Source organism: Trachypithecus francoisi, unplaced genomic scaffold (assembly GCF_009764315.1).
Source record: "Trachypithecus francoisi isolate TF-2019V2 unplaced genomic scaffold, Tfra_2.0 Lachesis_group11, whole genome shotgun sequence".
NCBI classification, from domain to species: domain Eukaryota; kingdom Metazoa; phylum Chordata; class Mammalia; order Primates; family Cercopithecidae; genus Trachypithecus; species Trachypithecus francoisi.
Window position 1 is genome coordinate 53,065,899 of NW_022681456.1, and position 18,126 is coordinate 53,084,024.

At 36.2% G+C, this 18,126-nt stretch overlaps 1 protein-coding gene across 1 annotated transcript in view; it reads right to left on the minus strand.

The window, feature by feature from the left end:
• The window catches only part of PTPRQ (protein tyrosine phosphatase receptor type Q), a 218,733-nt gene that overhangs the window by 87,678 nt on the left and 112,929 nt on the right, over positions 1-18,126 (minus strand). The window contains exon 26 of the mRNA XM_033221161.1: positions 3,756-4,079. Within this exon, the coding sequence (XP_033077052.1) occupies positions 3,756-4,079 (324 nt within the window). The remainder of the gene's footprint in view (positions 1-3,755; positions 4,080-18,126) is intronic.

The following is an 18,126-nucleotide window of genomic DNA, read 5'->3' on the forward strand; positions in this document are numbered from 1 at the left end:
ATATGCATTATGTATTTTTTGTCTTTTGTATCAAATATAATCTCAGATTATCTCTTCCTGACTTAATATAATAAATAGAACTTTTATTTTGATGTATACTTATGAAATTCGGAAATTCAAATGTACAATATTTATCATTAGAAAAATGTCTTCTATTCCACTGGAAGCAAACATTTCCTCCATTCTTGAAACTAAAAGAAGAGTAACCAACTCACTGTCAAAACTTAAACAATTATTCTCACCCACATGTAACTACTTAGTTGAAAAGCTGTGAGTTTTGAGAATACAATCATATGTTTGTTATCACAAAATTGAAAAATATAAATCTTTTCATCTTTCTCTCCTAATCACAGTGGTAGAAAGTCCATTTTTCGTGTGTCCCCTGGAAATAAAATATGGCCATAGAACTTAAAAAGGGGTAAGAAGTGGAGGAAATGGGGTGGAAATAACGACATTCAAGTGGAAAGACTTGAGAATGTAGGATTATTTAGAAATCCAACTTTTCAGTTTCATTTACCGACTTCTGAACTGATCATGTTATATGTTGGTTTATGCTAATTAAACATCTTGTATAATAGTGTCAAGTGTGCTTGCAAGGGACTGTGCATTTAAAAAGTTCACTTCCTGGCTCAGAGTGGTAATTAGAAGCAGGTATTCCTCAGTGAGATACTCAGAATGGGAACCCTTAGTGGCAGCAGGCACAAAGGCACAGGCATATTTTAATCAAAGGTTACAAATCAGCTGTCCACAAGTCAGATCTAGGCTACTGATGTGTTTGGTTCCAATCTCTGGGCATTTACTTATTTCTGTTTTCTAGTTATATTAGAATAGTTATTTCCTGACAAAATCATCAGGTTCAAAATAACCATACCTACTGACTAACCCCAAAGTAAACTGAATTTTTTCCCTATTTTTGCTATCTTTGTGATAGCATCATCATCCTTGTCATCACCTGCACTGGAAAACAATCTTTTTTGTCCTACCCACTAGAACTTATTCAATCAAATTTCTCTCATTCAGGGAATATTTATAGAGTATTTCCTGGTACTAGGAACGATTCTAGACAATAAGAACATATGGGTGGGATGGTGGCTCATGCTTGTAATCTCAGCACTTTGGGAGGCCAGGGCAGGAGGATCACTTGAGCCCAAGAGTTCAAGACCAGCTTGGGCAACATAGTGAGACCTCATCTATATAAAAAAAAATTTAAAAAATTTAGCCAGTCACAGTGGCATGTGCCTGTAGTCTCAGCTACTTGGAAGGCTGAGGTGGGAGGATGACCTGAGTCTAGGAGGTCAAGGCTGAGGTAAGCTGTGATCATGGCCCTGCGCTCCAGCCTGTGTGAAAGAATGAGATCTTATCACAAAAAAAAGCAATAGTAATGATCAAGGCAGACCCTAAACACAAACAAATAAAAATGATCATGTAGTTATAAATATTCATTAAAATAACATGATATTATATAAGATTACTGCATGACTATTTTAACTATTTTTAGATTGAATGGTCAGGGAAATTCATTCTGAGCAGAGATGACTTAAGTAGAGATCTATGTTATAAGAAGCTGCTCATGTGAAGAAGGAGGTGGAAGAACATTTTGGTCAAAAGAAACAGGGAACGCAAAGGTGCAAATTCTAAGAATTTATTTTGTGTAAGCAAAAAAAAAAAAAAAAGTCTAGTATGAGTGGAAGACAATGGTAAGGGGGAACACGGCTATAAATAATGTTAAAGTTTAAGGTAAGAGCCAGGACATATAGGGCTTGTTAACCATGATAAGAAATGTAAAATTTATTCTAAGAGCCATGGGAGTTCATTGGATAGTTTTAAGCAAGAAAGTGACATCATCTGCTTTAGGTTGAAAAAGACTAGTCTGGCAGTGTAAGAGGCTAGTTAGGCTAGTGATGTGGGAGCAGTAATGAAGAGTTGGACTAATGTAATAGTAATGCAAATGGAGGAATTGGGTTAGATGGTGTGATTGAAATGAATCATGGGCAAGATTGAGGAAGAAAAGAACAGTGCCTGGATTTTCATTTTCTGCAAACAGATAAATAATGATATGAGAAGGTTTGGTATTTGATCATGATAATTTAGAGAAGTATATTCAACACACAAGCCCAGTGATTAGTTGATCAGGCAGATATACTGATCTGGAGATCTAGGCAGCATTCAGGACTGGATATAGTATTTGAGAATAATTGAGATGTAAGCAGACTTTAAAGCTATAGACCAGAATAAGAGCAGTTAGGGTAAAATCTCCTTGGGGTTGTGTGTTGATAAAGAAGAAAAAAGGGCCAAGTATAGCTCTCTCATCTCTCCAATGCTTATAGTTAAAAAACAATTATTTGCTGAGAATAATTCAGCAAAGAGGACTAAGAAGGAACTACCAGGAAGGTAGGAGAAAAAACAGAAGGGCAGACCTTACAGAAACCAAGTGTCAAAGTACCAAAAAGAGAAAAGGTTGGACAATTGTGTCAAAGGCTGAGTTGTCAGGATTCTACCTCAAATGTTGAATTATATTAACAGACATTTATTGAACATTTACTATTACAAACATTATCCAAGATATTCTGGGAAATTATAACAAGAGACACAATTGGTGGCCTAGAAAATAAAGCCCTCTAGATCAAAGTTTATTTCACTATCTATATCTATAAGTGCTAACATGGTATTTGTCACTGAAAATCTATGTCTGTGTGTGTGTAGGTATATTACTATGCTAATAAGTATCAAAAATGTTTAAGAACATGTGATTTGAATTTGAAAGGAATCATCTTTTAAGAGCCTCAGTCAAGATAGGAAGATGATAACATAAGGTCTATATCTGAAGGGTTTATATGGGATGGGTGGCCTGGCAAATCTGAAATTTGCTCTGGAGGGCTGGGGCAGAAATGGCATTTCAGAGAATGCAGCCATTCCCCAGAGCTCTGGCTTGCAGGACTTGATTTGCAACTTATTTACGTTGCATAGAAACCATCACAATTCTACGTAGACAGAGTTCAGGATAAGGAATGTAAATTTATTTACTTAATTATGGTTAATTATATTCTCCAAGCAAGCAGGGCAGTTAACTATAAACATAAAACCTATGTTGCAAGAGCAATCTTTACTTATACATTGATGGTTTGTATGCAAAAGCATTTAAAGTCCTGAAAGATGTATAGATGGCAAAATAATTTCGAGTGTTTGTGTTTCTTCTCTGTATTTTTTTCTTCTTCCTATCTCAAGCTGGGAGTTGAACGCTTGATATTTCTTTGCCTCAGAATTTTGTGCGGTTGAAAAATATAAGCTGAAAAACTACTTGCAGACAGATCAATCAGGGTTATTGTGGTCACACGTGTTTGTGTGTAAGTTTGAAGTCACTGAAAAGGACATAAAGTTGGGCTTAAAAGCAGCAGAGTCTCCAAATATGAAAAAAAAAAAAATGTGGGCCTGGGTCAAGGGCATTAGATGATAATCAGGATGGCTTAATGGTAGAGCATCAGAGAAGCTTCCCACGATGCACTGTTGCAATATGAGATTCTAGGACGTTGGCACAACTTTGGGAGTTTGAGAAAAGCCCTAATAATGACTAACATTGAATTTCTCTTTGGGTTTCAACTAAATTAAAAATAAATATGTTGTTATATATGATAGTGTCCTCAGTTATTTCTATGTTCGGTGATTTTACACACAATTATATTAAGTATAAAGCATAATATATAGACAGATACAGAATATAACAGCAATCAATATGTATATGTCAGGACAATACTCACGGCCAGGCAGAGTTTGTGTAGAAATCCAATTTGAAGCATTGCCATAGCCAGCATTGGTACTGGCAGCCACTTGGAATCTATACCATCTAAATTTCTTTAATCCATATACTGTTTCTTCAGTTAAGTTAGCTTCATAGAGGTATTGAATTTTTTGATGTTCAACACATTCTTCGGATTCCCATTCTCTGCATTTTTGAGCACGAAGCTGAGTGGTAATTTTGTAATTTTGAAAGTAGCCAAGGATAGTGTCAGGTCTTATCCATGTCAATGTTGCACTAGTTGACTGTACATCAGAAAAAGCAATATTTGTGGGAACACTGGGAACTAAAAATTAAAGGGAAAAATTAAAAGCAGTTACAATTACCAAACACGTTGTAAACAGAAGAGTAGAATTCTATTATGGAGCAGCTAGTAGAGATCTGTCAAATTACTATAGCATTTAGATTAATTATTCCCACACTTAATGAGAAGAACCGTAGAGTGATGCTTCCAGGACCACCATTTTAAAAGGGTAGAGGGCAAAATAATTGTAATTTATTAATTCCTAATTTTGCTTCCAAATTCAATCATAAGTGGCTTATATAAACAAACTTTGGCTTCAAATAGAACTACTTCACTGTTACAAAGGAAAACTGTATGCTCATGTCATCCTAAGGACTTCCCTAGGTATGGTTTGAGTTTGTAATATTCAGTTCCAAGGGAAGATATTTGTGTATTTAAATGTCTAAATAAACACAAACACATCTTATATCCAGTAAATGTTGATTATAAAACAATTTTAAATAAACAATATTACTGACAGTTTTTAATGTATATAATTCATCTATTTTTTATTTTATCTCAGGTATATTTAGAATTAACACATGGTCCTACTTGGAGTCATTTATTTGCTTTCATACTAACTATTGGTTTGCCAAATGCATACCATGTGTCAGGCTCTGAGCCTGGTGTTAGGGATTGAGGATACAATAAAGCTCATGTCCTGTTTTCAAGAGACAGATTATTAGGCAAGTAATATAAGCATGTTACAGTTAGAAATATGAAAGAGCAATCAATTAAGTGGTATCGGAACTCTTCTCAACCATGCCTTTCTTTGTATATCTTCAAGGACCTTTATTAAGAAGATAGAGATAAAGAGAATCTAACTGATGACATGTGAAAATTACATAATTAATGCAAATTGTATGTTAATATTCACATTTTAAAAAAAGAAAATTAATAAATATTTAGAAGGCTCATTGATCTCTAAAGATATGTTAATTCAACATTCAATAAATATCTAAGAGCATCTAATATGTACAGGTAGGATTGTAGGTGCTGAAAATACAAGGAACGCCGGGCGCGGTGGCTCAAGCCTGTAATCCCAGCACTTTGGGAGGCCGAGACGGGTGGATCACGAGGTCAGGAGATCGAGACCATCCTGGCTAACATGGTGAAACCCCGTCTCTACTAAAAAAATACAAAAAACTAGCCGGGTGAGGTGGTGGGCGCTTGTAGTCCCAGCTACTCGGGAGGCTGAGGCAGGAGAATGGCGTGAACCCGGGAGGCGGAGCTTGCAGTGAGCCGAGATCATGCCACTGCACTCCAGCCTGGGCGACAGAGCGAGACTCTGTCTCAAAAAAAAAAAAAAAAAAAAAGAAAAGAAAATACAAGGAACAAAAGGAACACAACAGACAAAACTTCCTGCCCCTGCAAAATTTACATTCGGGGAGCTATAAACAATAAAAGTATCAATAAGCATTGTGCATAGTCATCTTTTGTATCCACAGGGTACTGGCTCCCAGACCTTCCATGGAGAACAAAATCAGAAGATGTTCAAGTTCCTTATATAAAATGGTGTCGTATCTGCATATAAACTACACACATCTTCTCATATAATTCAAATAATCTTAGGCCATTTATAACACCTAACACAATGTAAATGCTCTATAAATAGCTGTTGTACTGTTTAGAGATTAATGCCAAGAAATAAAAATCTGGGCACGTTGGGTACAGATACATTTTGGTTTTGTATATTTTCCATCTGTAATTGATTGAATCCACAGATGCAGAACACATGGATTCGGAGGGCCAACTATAGTGTTTTGGATGATGATCAGTGTTATGGAGAAAAAGAATAGGAAGAAGGAGAGTTTCAGGGATACTGAAAATTTAAATTAGGCAATCAGAGAAGGGATTAGAAGATACTAAGTTCCATATGTAGGCAGGGGACTTAGCCATGTGAATATTTCAGAAAGAGAAATTTGAAGCAGAGGAAACTGCACAGTTGCAGGCATGCCTGATATATTTGGAGAGTAACAAGAAGTCCTGAGTGACTGGTAGAAGCTACCAGTGTGTGACACTAGAGGACACTGTCATGGCTTTCATTTGAGCAGAGAAGTGGCAGCCTCTCTCTTTCACAGAATCACTCTAGCTACTGTGTTGAGAACAGACTAAAGGGTAACAAGGGTGGAAACAAGGAGAGTAATTAGCAGGCAACTGCAATGTCAACACAAGAGATCATGGTGGCCTGGTCCATGGTGGTAGCAGCAGAAGCAAAAAGAAACATTCAACTCTTGAATATAATGTGAAGGAGAGCTGGCAAGGTTTGCTGATGTGTGGCATGTGAAATAACAGAGAAAGAGAGGAATAAAAAATGCCCTAAGGTTTTTGGATTGAGCAAATAAAAAGATGAAGTCACTATTAATCAAGATGTGGGTGACTGCAAGAGGGGTAAGCTTTGGGAAGAAAGATTAACAATTTCTTTTGAGTAGGTTAACTTTGAAATTCTTCTCAGATACCCAGAAGGAGATGATATCAAATACTAGATAGATGCTTGATTTATATATAAATATATATAAAAATAAAAATATAAATATATATATACTTATCAAAACTGGAAGAGAAGTTATAAAGCCATGGAAGATAGTTAGTAGATTAAAGTCTTATGATCAGATTCAATTACTTTATTTTTAAATATTAATATTTATTATCAAATCTTACTACATTTAATTGAACATTAACCTTAAAAGTAGCAGTAAGATAGAGCACTTGGCACACTACTTACCACAAATTCTGTTTTACCTTTACCTATCATGAAGAAAAGCAATTAGAGAAAACATTATCTTTAGGGAAAAAATGTACATTTATAGAGGAAGAAGTTTTAGAATTGGCTAAAAAGTAGAATTTTCATAATTTTTTTCAAATCCTTCAGTCACTAAATTTGAACTCAGATCATCTGAATATAAGATACATTTTCAAAATATTCTAACATAAATCAGATGCGTTTGATTGACTTGGGTGTTCAGAAAACGTTTTTAGAGAAGAGATGGCATGTGAGATGGAATTTCAGTGATTTAAAAGTGGAGATCATAGAAGAGAGGGTATTAAGAGCTGAGATAAGTTAAATTGCAGCTTGTAATTCATGTCGGCAATAACAAACAGAAGGACTGCACAACAGCTTGGGGACTTACTGTGTCAGAGGAAACTATAGATAGCTTGTCAGGCAATGGAAAGCTATAAAAAATGTCACAGTATGTCCAGAGGTACATTTTATTAAGTCTAGTCTGGTAATTGCAAAACAGGAAAAGGGAGAAATTCAGAGACTACTTGATTTGTCCAGGAAAGAAGAAATTAGATGATAGCAACAGGACAGAAGTCAGTTTTTAAGATATATATTTGGCAACTGAATCCATAAGAACAGACAAATAAATGAAAAAATCACATAATCTCAGAATTTGGAATTGAGAGATCATCTTGGTCATCTTGTCTCTTTGTCTGACCTTTGTGTCTGCAGATATCCTGCAAGATTCCCGGTCCCTGTACAAACAGATTCTTCCACTTACTCAACCAAACACTGATCTAGGTACAGATGGAAAGTTATGCTGCTGCTGTGACTAAGAATCTTAACCATTTTTTTTTTTTTTTTTTTTTTGAGACGGAGTCTTGCTCTGTCGCCCAGGCTGGAGTGCAGTGGCCGGATCTCAGCTCACTGCAAGCTCCGCCTCCCGGGTTCACGCCATTCTCCTGCCTCAGCCTCCCGAGTAGCTGGGACTACAGACGCCCGCCACCTCGCCCGGCTAGTTTTTTGTATTTTTTAGTAGAGACGGGGTTTCACAGTGTTCGCCAGGATGGTCTCGATCTCCTGACCTCGTGATCCGCCCGTCTCGGCCTCCCAAAGTGCTGGGATTACAGGCTTGAGCCACCGCGCCCGGCCGAATCTTAACCATTTTACTTCAAAATAGAGAGCTATCCAGTGGACCTGACCTTATAACCTGAGCCCTCTAAAAGGAGAATAGTAATTTTGGCCGTTTTCAGAAAAGGAAGTCAAAACTTTAAAGAGATGGATTCAATGCACAAAAATTTCTCTATTGCTGGCTTTCAAGAAGGAGGGAGCCACATGATAAGGAACAAAATATTTAGGAGCTGAGAGAAGCCCTTAGCTAAAAGCCCTCCAGGGGAGGGGCTGTCAGTCTTATGACTGCAAGGAACTAAATTCTACCACAACCACATGAACTTGGGAGAGGATCCTGAGTTACGCAAGAAAATATTGACTGACAACTTGACTTCAGCTTGTGAGAATAAGTAGAGAACCTAGGCACAGCATGCCTGGATTTCTGACCTATAGAACTATGAGCTAATAAATGGGTATGGTTTTAAGCCAGTAAGTTTGTGACAATTTGTTACACAGCAATAAAAGACCAATACAATCATTAAGTGATTACAAAATGAGCAATCACTACTTACCCAGTCTCTGCTTACATATAGAGAGCAAGGGGAAACTCAACATCTCAAGGGGAGTTTATCTTAAAATTTATTTTCAGATAGCCCTATTAGATTGTACAGCCTGCATTATTTTGAACTGATACTTACTTTCCTATAAATCTTAGCTCTGCACTATAAACCCACTCCATAAAAGATTGAGAAAGATTTTGCTTCCGTATCCATCTCAATAAAAATATTGAAAAATCGCTGCAAAAGATATATTTATTTGTAGGTTATATACACATAAAATGTCAATGTACATATCAGATCTTGTCTCTAAGAGTCTACACTACTGAATGAAACAAAATGGTGATTCAATAAATATTTTTTGAATGTATGAGCAAATGAATCAAGGGTATAACAGGGGACTTTATTTAGCTTTCCTGATGAAGGATAATTTAATTAGAGACCTGAAGGATAAGAAGCAGCTTCACAGATAAAAAAAAATCAGGATGTGTGAAGGTGTTAAGACCCTGAAGAAGAAGAGAGTGTCACACACTGAAAACACTTAATGAAGGCTGCTGGGTCTACAAGGAGATGAATGGGAAGAGACGAAGTAGGCAATGTAGGTGGAATCACATTACACTAAGTCCTTAAACCAAATGTATGACTTTTAGCTTTATCTGAAGTACAGTGGGATACTTGAAAAGTTTTTTTTATTTTTTTTTTTTGACAAGGTCTCACTCTGTGGCCCAGACTGGAGTGCAGGCTTCCCTTTCTTTCCATCTAACCTCATATCCCACTCTCTTCCTCCTCCCAGTCCCTTCTCTCACTCCCAAAGAATATACCTAGAGTGACTGTCTTAGTTTCAGCTGCTGTAGCAAGTTACTATAGACTGAGTGATTTACAAACAACAGAAATTTATGTCTCATCATTCTGGAACTGAAAGTCAGAGATCAGGGTGCCAGCATGGTGGGTTTCTGGTGAGAACCAGCCTCTTGACTCCAGACTGCTGGCTTCTTATTGTGTCCTTGTATAGCAGAAAGAGAGCAAAAGAGCTCTCTGCAGTCTTGTTATAAGAGCACTAATCCCGTTCATGAGGGTTCTACCCTCATGACCTAATTACCTCTGAAATGCCTCACCTCCTAATAGCATCACACAGGGAGTTGGGACCTCAATATATGGTTCTGGGGGGGATACAAACATTCACTCAATTGCAGAAAATTCTTTGTTATACAGACAGGTCACTTTTGAGAGTAAGAGGCACTGTCTATTGGATGAAATGCCAGCACAACAAGCATAAACCCAGACTGCCCTGGAAATTGGGATTTAGGGTCACTATATATATGCTTTGGATATGTTTTGCCTTTTTCTTTAGTGTTTGGAGTTGTATGGAGGAAGCACATTGAAATGGATATATCGAATTTGATTTTACCAGCCCCTGTGAAATGACATTAAGCTGTGTCCAATATTTGCAACAAACAAGCTGTAATGTATAAGCCTATGCTTTCATATTCCACACATATGTGTGAGTAAATCTGTAGGATAACCATTGCTAGGTAAAACATATGCATATTTGTAGCATTGGTAGACACTGCTAAATAACACTCCAGAAAGGTTTTACCAGTACCTACGCCTGTCAACATGCATAAGAGTGCCTGTTCCCAACACACTTGCCAACAGAGTATGCAATAAAAGTTTCAGAAAGGAAAAAATATAATTCAATGTGAAACTTATTGCACTTCTCTCCCTTTAATTTCCTTTTCTATAAACTATCATTTGTATTTTTTCCTACTTTTTTTTCTATTGGGTGGAAGGCTTTGCTATTTATTTATTTAAGGCTTTACTATAACCTTTTTGTGATATTTGATGAAGACATATTTTCCAAATCTATTATTTGTCTTTTTATTTTGCTGATAGTTTTTACTATGCGGAAATTTTTACTTTTTTTTTTCATTCTTGAGACAGAGTCTTACTCTGTTGCTCAGGCTGGAATGCAGAGGCACAATCATGACTCATTGCAGCCTCAACCTCCCAGGCTCATATGATCCTCCCAACCCAGTCTCTCGGATAGCTGGAAACACAGGTGTACGCCATCACACCCAGCTAATTTCGTACTTTTTGTAGAGATGGAGTTGCACCATGTTTCCTAGGCTGGTCTTGAACTCCTGGGCTCAACTGATCCATCCACCTCAGCCTCCCAAAGTGCTGGGATCACAAGTATGCACCACGGCACCTGGCTTGAAAAGTTTTATATCAACTTTTCATTAAAATCTTACACTCTGCTCTTTCCTCATGAGAATCAGGGTCCAAATACTTTCCTTCATTTATTTATTTATTTATTTATTTTTAGCTCTACCACCAATCACCTTTCCCATGTTTCAATTTTCTCTCCTAGAGTTTGCTAAACTACTGGAAGTAGGAGGGAAATATTCACTAGCTAATGAACTAGAGAAGGCAGAGGAGGCTGCCCTTTCCTAATCCCATCTGGAGAGATGACTAGATGCCCATGCCTCTATGACCAACTATTTTTTCCTCCAATGTTCAGATTTTAGGATAGCTGGTGTTTGTTACTAGCAAATTTTGCTACATAGTAAAAATTTTCAGATCAATATTCGTTCACAGACTCTAGTATTCTCCAATTAAGTTTTCAGAGAAGAAAACGTCTTATAAAGAAAAACCACAAAATCCAGGCAAGAGTTATTTGTAACCTGGCTATGGGAAACATAATGACAATTTCAGTCTCCTATTATGTGACAGGCACAGTGATGGGACACTGGAACATACTGGCCCTGAATAAGTGTTTGTTGACTGTGGAAATAAATGATGGTTCATTGAAACAGCCTTCTGTTTTCATGCCGTACAAAATCTAGTCCACATTTTCACTCAAATGTACTTAGAAAGATAACCCAGAAATGAGTCTGATCTGAGGTGAAATATATTGTACAACTTGTAGAATTTTTTTAAACAAGCCTACCTCAGAAGTATTCATAAATGACCAGCAGTAACCCTCATTTATATCCAGTATCTTCTCTTTGATGAACTGCGTGCTGAACTAGACTATTTCAAGGCAACTGCCCTATTGAATTACAGATACAAAAAGGATTACACTCATTTCAGCATGGAGAATCAGATTTCCATTCTTTAAGAATGACTAAAAACCTCAAACTTTTTCTATCCACAGATGGTACTAATTTGAACACATCATTCCATGCTTCCTGGAGTAATCACACAGCTTGCTTAGATTTTCTAAACATGACTGAACTGTGATGAAGCGATCAACATTAACTGCCAAGGTATTCAGTAAATTACATTTTTATTCATAAATTATTCTTATCACTAAAATACTTTCATCATGGTTGAAATTAGGGTCTGTAGATCTAAATAAGCAAGATTTGTTATACGTTTAAATGCATGAGAGTTTTTAGTGACTAGTAAATTCTACTTAGAAGATGAAAATGTGCATAAAATGTAATCATTCTGTAAACTTCTGAATATCAATTATTAGAAATTGCCAAACTCTCCTGATAGGATTGTGAAGGTAGTCAGTTTTGTATTGACTTCTCATTGACTGGATAAGTACACTAACTTGGATGACCAAGTTTAAATTCTTTATTTATGACTATATATTTTTATTTTTCAGGAACAGATGTACTCTCTTTTAAGCAAAACAGATGTCTGAAAAGTTATATTTGTGAATTACATTTATAAAATATACAAAATTATCAACCTAGTCTTCCAAAGTTTATTAAGAATATTTTTGTCTCTAGAAATTTTAAATAATCTACTATCCTTTTAGAAACACAACATGCAAACAGATAATTTAAACATACACAAATAAAAGTAAAATTTGCTAACACTAACATAGTGTGGATCAATGTAAAAATGGAAATACCGTCAAAGTTAAGTTTAAAGCAAATTTCAGCATACCAGATATAAATTTTAAACTAGCTTGAATTTAATCAATAGCATTTATTGAACATTCACATTGAATGATGTGGGCTGGTTACAAGTCAAGGTATAAGCATCTTTTCATATATTGATGAAAAATATTTTAGTTAATAGAAATAATTACAAAGAGGTAAAGGCAACAGGACAGAGAAGAAGATCTGGGAGTTCTAAATCGAAGGGACAACTGAGGATTAGTAAAGATGTGAAAGAAAAAAGGTTCAAGTGGGTTGAGTATGGGGAGAGATACGGAAGTGGCAACAAAATGTTTGTCAAGGGCTGGGAAGAATCTTAGGCTGAAGGAAAATAGTCTAACTAAGGCAGTAGTAAGAAAAAAAGTGTGGGGGATTATCAGGTTTGGTGTTATTGAAAGGCAGTGAAAGTTTGAAAGCAGTTTAGGTGACTGCAGTAGGTGATACAGAAACAACTGACAGAGATTAATTAGTGACATATAAACTTAAAGAAAAGTCTGAGCCTTCATATCACTTGTTATTGGGAATAAGCAAGTTTGATAAAAACTTGTTCAATATTTTACATATAAAGCACAACATAGACTACAATGATCGGGTAGGTTAAGAATAATTAGGAATAGAGCTAAAGAAAAATTCAAAGAAATATTGACAGGATGTGATGATACATTGAGCACAGAGAAATTAGGCTAAAACAAAAGGAATGAACCCAGGAATTAGGTTAACTGACAAAATACACACTGTAGACTTCCTAGAAGTAAATTATAAATTTGACTCTTTATAACAAATAAATAAAACAAAGGAAAAAGCAAGATTGTAAATATTTGTTACCACAAATAAAGATAAATTAAATGAACAAAAATAGAATAATCTCTGGTACTGAAACCAAAGATACATTTCTTCTGAAAAAAAAACATAGAGTACAATTTAATAAGCAATGTCCTCAACAACATCCATACACAGTAAATACTAAGTATGTTTAATTTTTCCCATTTTCACAATGTCACTCTGAATACATAGGTGGAATAATTCTCAAATATATTTTATTAAAACTATTTCTTCAGAGATTGTAAGTATACCGTTCATGTGCACCTCTTTCTGGTAGCCTGGCTTAATCCAGATAAATTTTGGAGTACTTATCAAGTTATGTAACACAAACATGATTTTGAGTGCTTGCTACTACAAAGCTGAGAATATGGACTGACCCATTCATACTAATGTGCCAAATTAGTCTTATAATATAAATGTATTCAATTTGCATGAAATAGGAGTATGATATTTTAAAATTGTTTTGTATGTATTCCCATGCATGTATAGTTGGACAACTGGGGCCCCAAATATAAAACATAGCTATAATTCTAGTCTTTAAACTATGTACTGTGAAACACTTACCTTTAAAAAATTTCTCAATAAAACTTCTGAAGAAAAAGTCATTTTTTAAAGACCATTACAAGGAAAACTAGTTACACATAGAGGTTAATATGGTTTGGTTGTGTCCCCACCCATATCTCAACTTGAATTGTAGTTCCCATAATCCCCATGTGTCGTGGGAGGGACCAGGTAGAGATAATTGAATCATGGGGGTGGTTTCCTCCATCCTGTTCTCATGATAGTGAGTTAGTTCTCATGAGATCTGATAGTTTTATAAGGGGCTTCCCCCTCCACTGGGCACTCATACTTTTTCTTGCTGCTGGCCATATGAAGAAGGAGGTGTTTGGTTCCCTTTTTGCCATGATTGTAAATTTCCTGAGACCCTCCTAGCCATGCTGAACTGTGTGAGTCAATTAAATCTCTTTCCATTATAAATTACCCAGTCTCAGGTATTTCTTCATAGCAGTGTGAGAAAAGACTAATACAAAGGCAAAATGAGCTGGCTTGATTTATAAATTACTTAGTTTTGACAGCTGCATTCAGTAAGTCATCTTGTGAGAATATTTATCAAAAATGACAACTTTGATTTTACATAGTTTATCTGAAATAGTTCTTAGAAGACTAATCAGAAAGCCAACTTAATTATCTATTGAGACCACTCCTATAACACCTGGAGACTAAACTGAACCACTGAGAGTGATGAAGAAATTAGAAAGACACACGGGCTTGTGGAGATTTACTCAAGAATGAGTGTGAGGAAATAAAATTTTAGCTTAATATCTGATTAGCAGGATAAATAGAGTTATCACAGGAGAGGTTTGTGTTAGCACACTGGGCCAGGTAAAGGAATTTGGGAGAATATCTGTATCTATAAGTAACTGAAATCATGAGAGTGAATGAACATTTGAAAGCAGTACTCATATTATCAAAACACCAGAAATGAAGAATTGAGTCTATATCAATAGTTAATGTACAATGAAGTAGAATATGAAAAAAAAAGGTCAGAAGAAACAGATAAGCATATAATGCCTGACACACATTGATGTATCACAAGTACTTGCTTAGCAAAAATGTGAATCAGTGAACAAATCAACAGATGGATGGATGGACAGATTTCAAAAACACAAGTTCCACCAAATGTTGAATATAATTGAATGTTATGTAAAACATCTTTTTTTTTTTTTTTTTTCTAAAAACTGTGGCTGGCCAGGCACGGTGGCTCATGCCTGTAATTCCAACACTTTGGGAGGTACGGCAGGATCACCTGAGGTCAGAAATTTGAGACTAGCCTAGCCAACATGGTGAAACCCCATCTTTACCAAAAATATAAAAATTAGCTGGCTGTGGTGGCACGCGCCTGTAGTCCCAGCTACTCAGGAAGCTGAGGCAGGAGAATCATTTGAACCCAGTAGGTGGAGGTTGCAGTGAACCGAGATTGCACCACTGCACCCCCCAGTCTGGGTAACAGAGCAAGACTCCATCTCAAAAAAAAAAAAAAAAAAAAAAAAACCTGTGGCTGTACAGAAAAACTTCATTGATTAAAATATACACAAGGAGTGCTGAATTTAAGCTTTGAGGAAATATCCATAAGAAAGAATAAAGAATTGGGATTGCTCAGGGACCCCATAAGAGAAAGCAAGAGAGAAGGAAGAGATGGAAGGAGAAACAATAGAGTAGAAAGGCTCAAAGGATGGTGTGAGGTTGGGGACATGGACTTCAGTGGTAGACAGCAACAAACAGAAAACTCTCTGATTGCCAAGATTTTCTTTTCTTTTTCTTTGAGATGGAGTTTCACTGTCCCCCAGGCTGGAGTGCAATGGCGCGATCTCGGCTCACTGCAACCTCTGCCTCCTGATTTCAACCAATTCTCACGCCTCAGCCTCCTGAGCAGCTGGAATTACAAGCATGTGCCACCACACCGGCTAATTTTGTATTTTAGTAGAGTCGGGGTTTCACCATTGTTGGCAGGCTGGTCTCGAAATCCTGACCTCGTGATCTGCTCTCCTTGGCCTCCCAAAGTGCTGGGATTACAGGTGTGAGGGTGCCAATCTGTTGCCCAGGCTAGAGTGCAGTGGTATCATCATAGCTCAGTGTAATCTGAAATATCTGGGCTTAGGCAATCCTCCACCTCAGCCTCCTGAGTAGCTGGAACTGCAGGCACACACCACCACTCTAGGCTATTTTTTTTTTTTTTTAATTTTTTGTACTAATGGGATCTCGCTACTTTGCCAAGGTTATTCTTAAACTCCTGGGCTCAAGAGATCCTCCCACCTCAGCCTTCCAAAGCTCTGTGATTACAGGTGTGAGCCACCACACTTGGCTCAAAAGATTTTTAAGAACAAAAATGTCTAATAATCAATTTAAAGCCATATGTATTATTGCAATGTAAACTCCTCTTCTATCTACCCATCACCAAATGTCATTAAGGCTATTATACACTAAAGTGTTCAGTGCGACTAGATATTTTTATAGAAATCTTGAAAGGAGCTCAGATTCATATTTTGGACAAAAATTTTGCAAAAGCAGCTAAAAATGTAAAAAAAAAAAAATATTCCAGCTTGGGGAACTCTGATCTGGTGATAACTTGTATCAAACTCTTCTGCAGATAACATGTATGAACTTGGAAAAGGAAAAAAAAACACAGTTATTGGCTTGAGGTGTCAGAGAATAAAGAATGAGGCTGCTAAAGTAGTTGGAAACAGAGGAGTTAGACCCAAAGTTTGGAAATAAACTCCCCTTAAATCCTTGCCTAATATTTTAATTATATGTACATGATGGAGAATCCAAGGAGCACAGTAGAAAGCAACAGCTGAAAAACCGAGTGTGCGCACACACACACACACACACATGAATATACATAGCTGGTATGTATAACAACTCGACATCTATTAACAGGAAGTACAACAAATATAACAATAACAGCAGAAACTACAGGGAAGTACATGGGAATACTTTTGCAAAATTCATGTATTTTATTTCGTTACATAAATTAAGTAGATATAATAAGTCAAGGAATCATGTTGTAGTCCCTTGAGAAGCCACTAAAAATAATGATACAAAGAAACAGCTAAAAGTCAAGTAGAAGAATTAAAATGTAATGCTAAAAATATATACTTAACTCAGTAGAAGGCAAGAAAGAAAGCAAGAACAGAGGAACTAAAAAATAAGTGATAGGATATATAGAAAACAAAGAAAAAAATAGTAGATCCAAAGTCAACTAAATTAATACTAAGTTTAAATCTAAATGAATTAAATACTCCATTTAAAAGTCAGAGGTTGTCAGACAAGATTAAAGACCTGATTATATGTTGTTCACAAGAGATGTACTTTGCTGTCCACCAGACACATTTTAAATACAATACAAATAATTCAAAAGTAAGAAGAGAAAAAGATGTATGATGCAAACCACAAACAAAAGAACATGTGTTACATTAATATCAGACAAAAAAGCCTTAATACAAGGAGTGTCCCCAAAGATTAAAGGGATAGTTTAGAATGATCAAAGGATCAGTTAATTAGGAAAATATAACAATTACAAATATGCATGTTTTTAGTACAAACTTTTTTTTTTTTAACTGAAACTACATGAAGCAAACCTGGACAGAACTGAAAGAAAAAAACCCACAGTCGTAGTTAAATATTTTATCATTTCCTTCTCAATACTTGTTAGAGTGGTAACGATACAGATGTTTTGCAAAACACTATTGACCACATGGAACTAATACATAGAACATTATGGCAAAATATTTAGAAGCAAGAAAATCATAATCATCAGAAGTCGATGTAATGGAAAACATACAAACAACAGAGAACATTAATTAATATAAAACTTGGTTCTTTGGAAAAATTTATAAATTTCATAAACATTAAGATGTATAAAAAGAAAGAAAAAAATATAATTCACATCATGAATTAAACCAGGAATATCACTGCAGATTACAAAAAACCTTGAGCCAATTAATTCAACATTTTAAATAAAATGGTCAAGTTTCTTGGATACATAACATATAAAATGATATAGAAATTACGATGGGTTAATAGGTACAGCAAACCACCATGGCACACGTATACCTACGTAACAAACCTGCACATTCTGTACATGAATACCTGAACTTAAATTTTTTTTTTTTTTTTTGAGACAGAGTCTTGCTCTGTCGCCCAGGCTGGAGTGCAGTGGCACAATCTCGGCTCACTGCAAGCTCCGCCTTCTGGGTTCACGCCATTCTCCTGCCTCAGCCTTCCGAGTAGCTGGGACTACAGGTGCCCGCCGCCACGCCTGGCTATTTTTTTGTATTTTCAGTAGAGACAGGGTTTCACTGTGTTCACCCGTCTCGTCCTCTCAAAGTGTTGGGATTACAGGCCCTGGGATTATAGGCGCGCCTGGCCCTAAAGTAAAATTT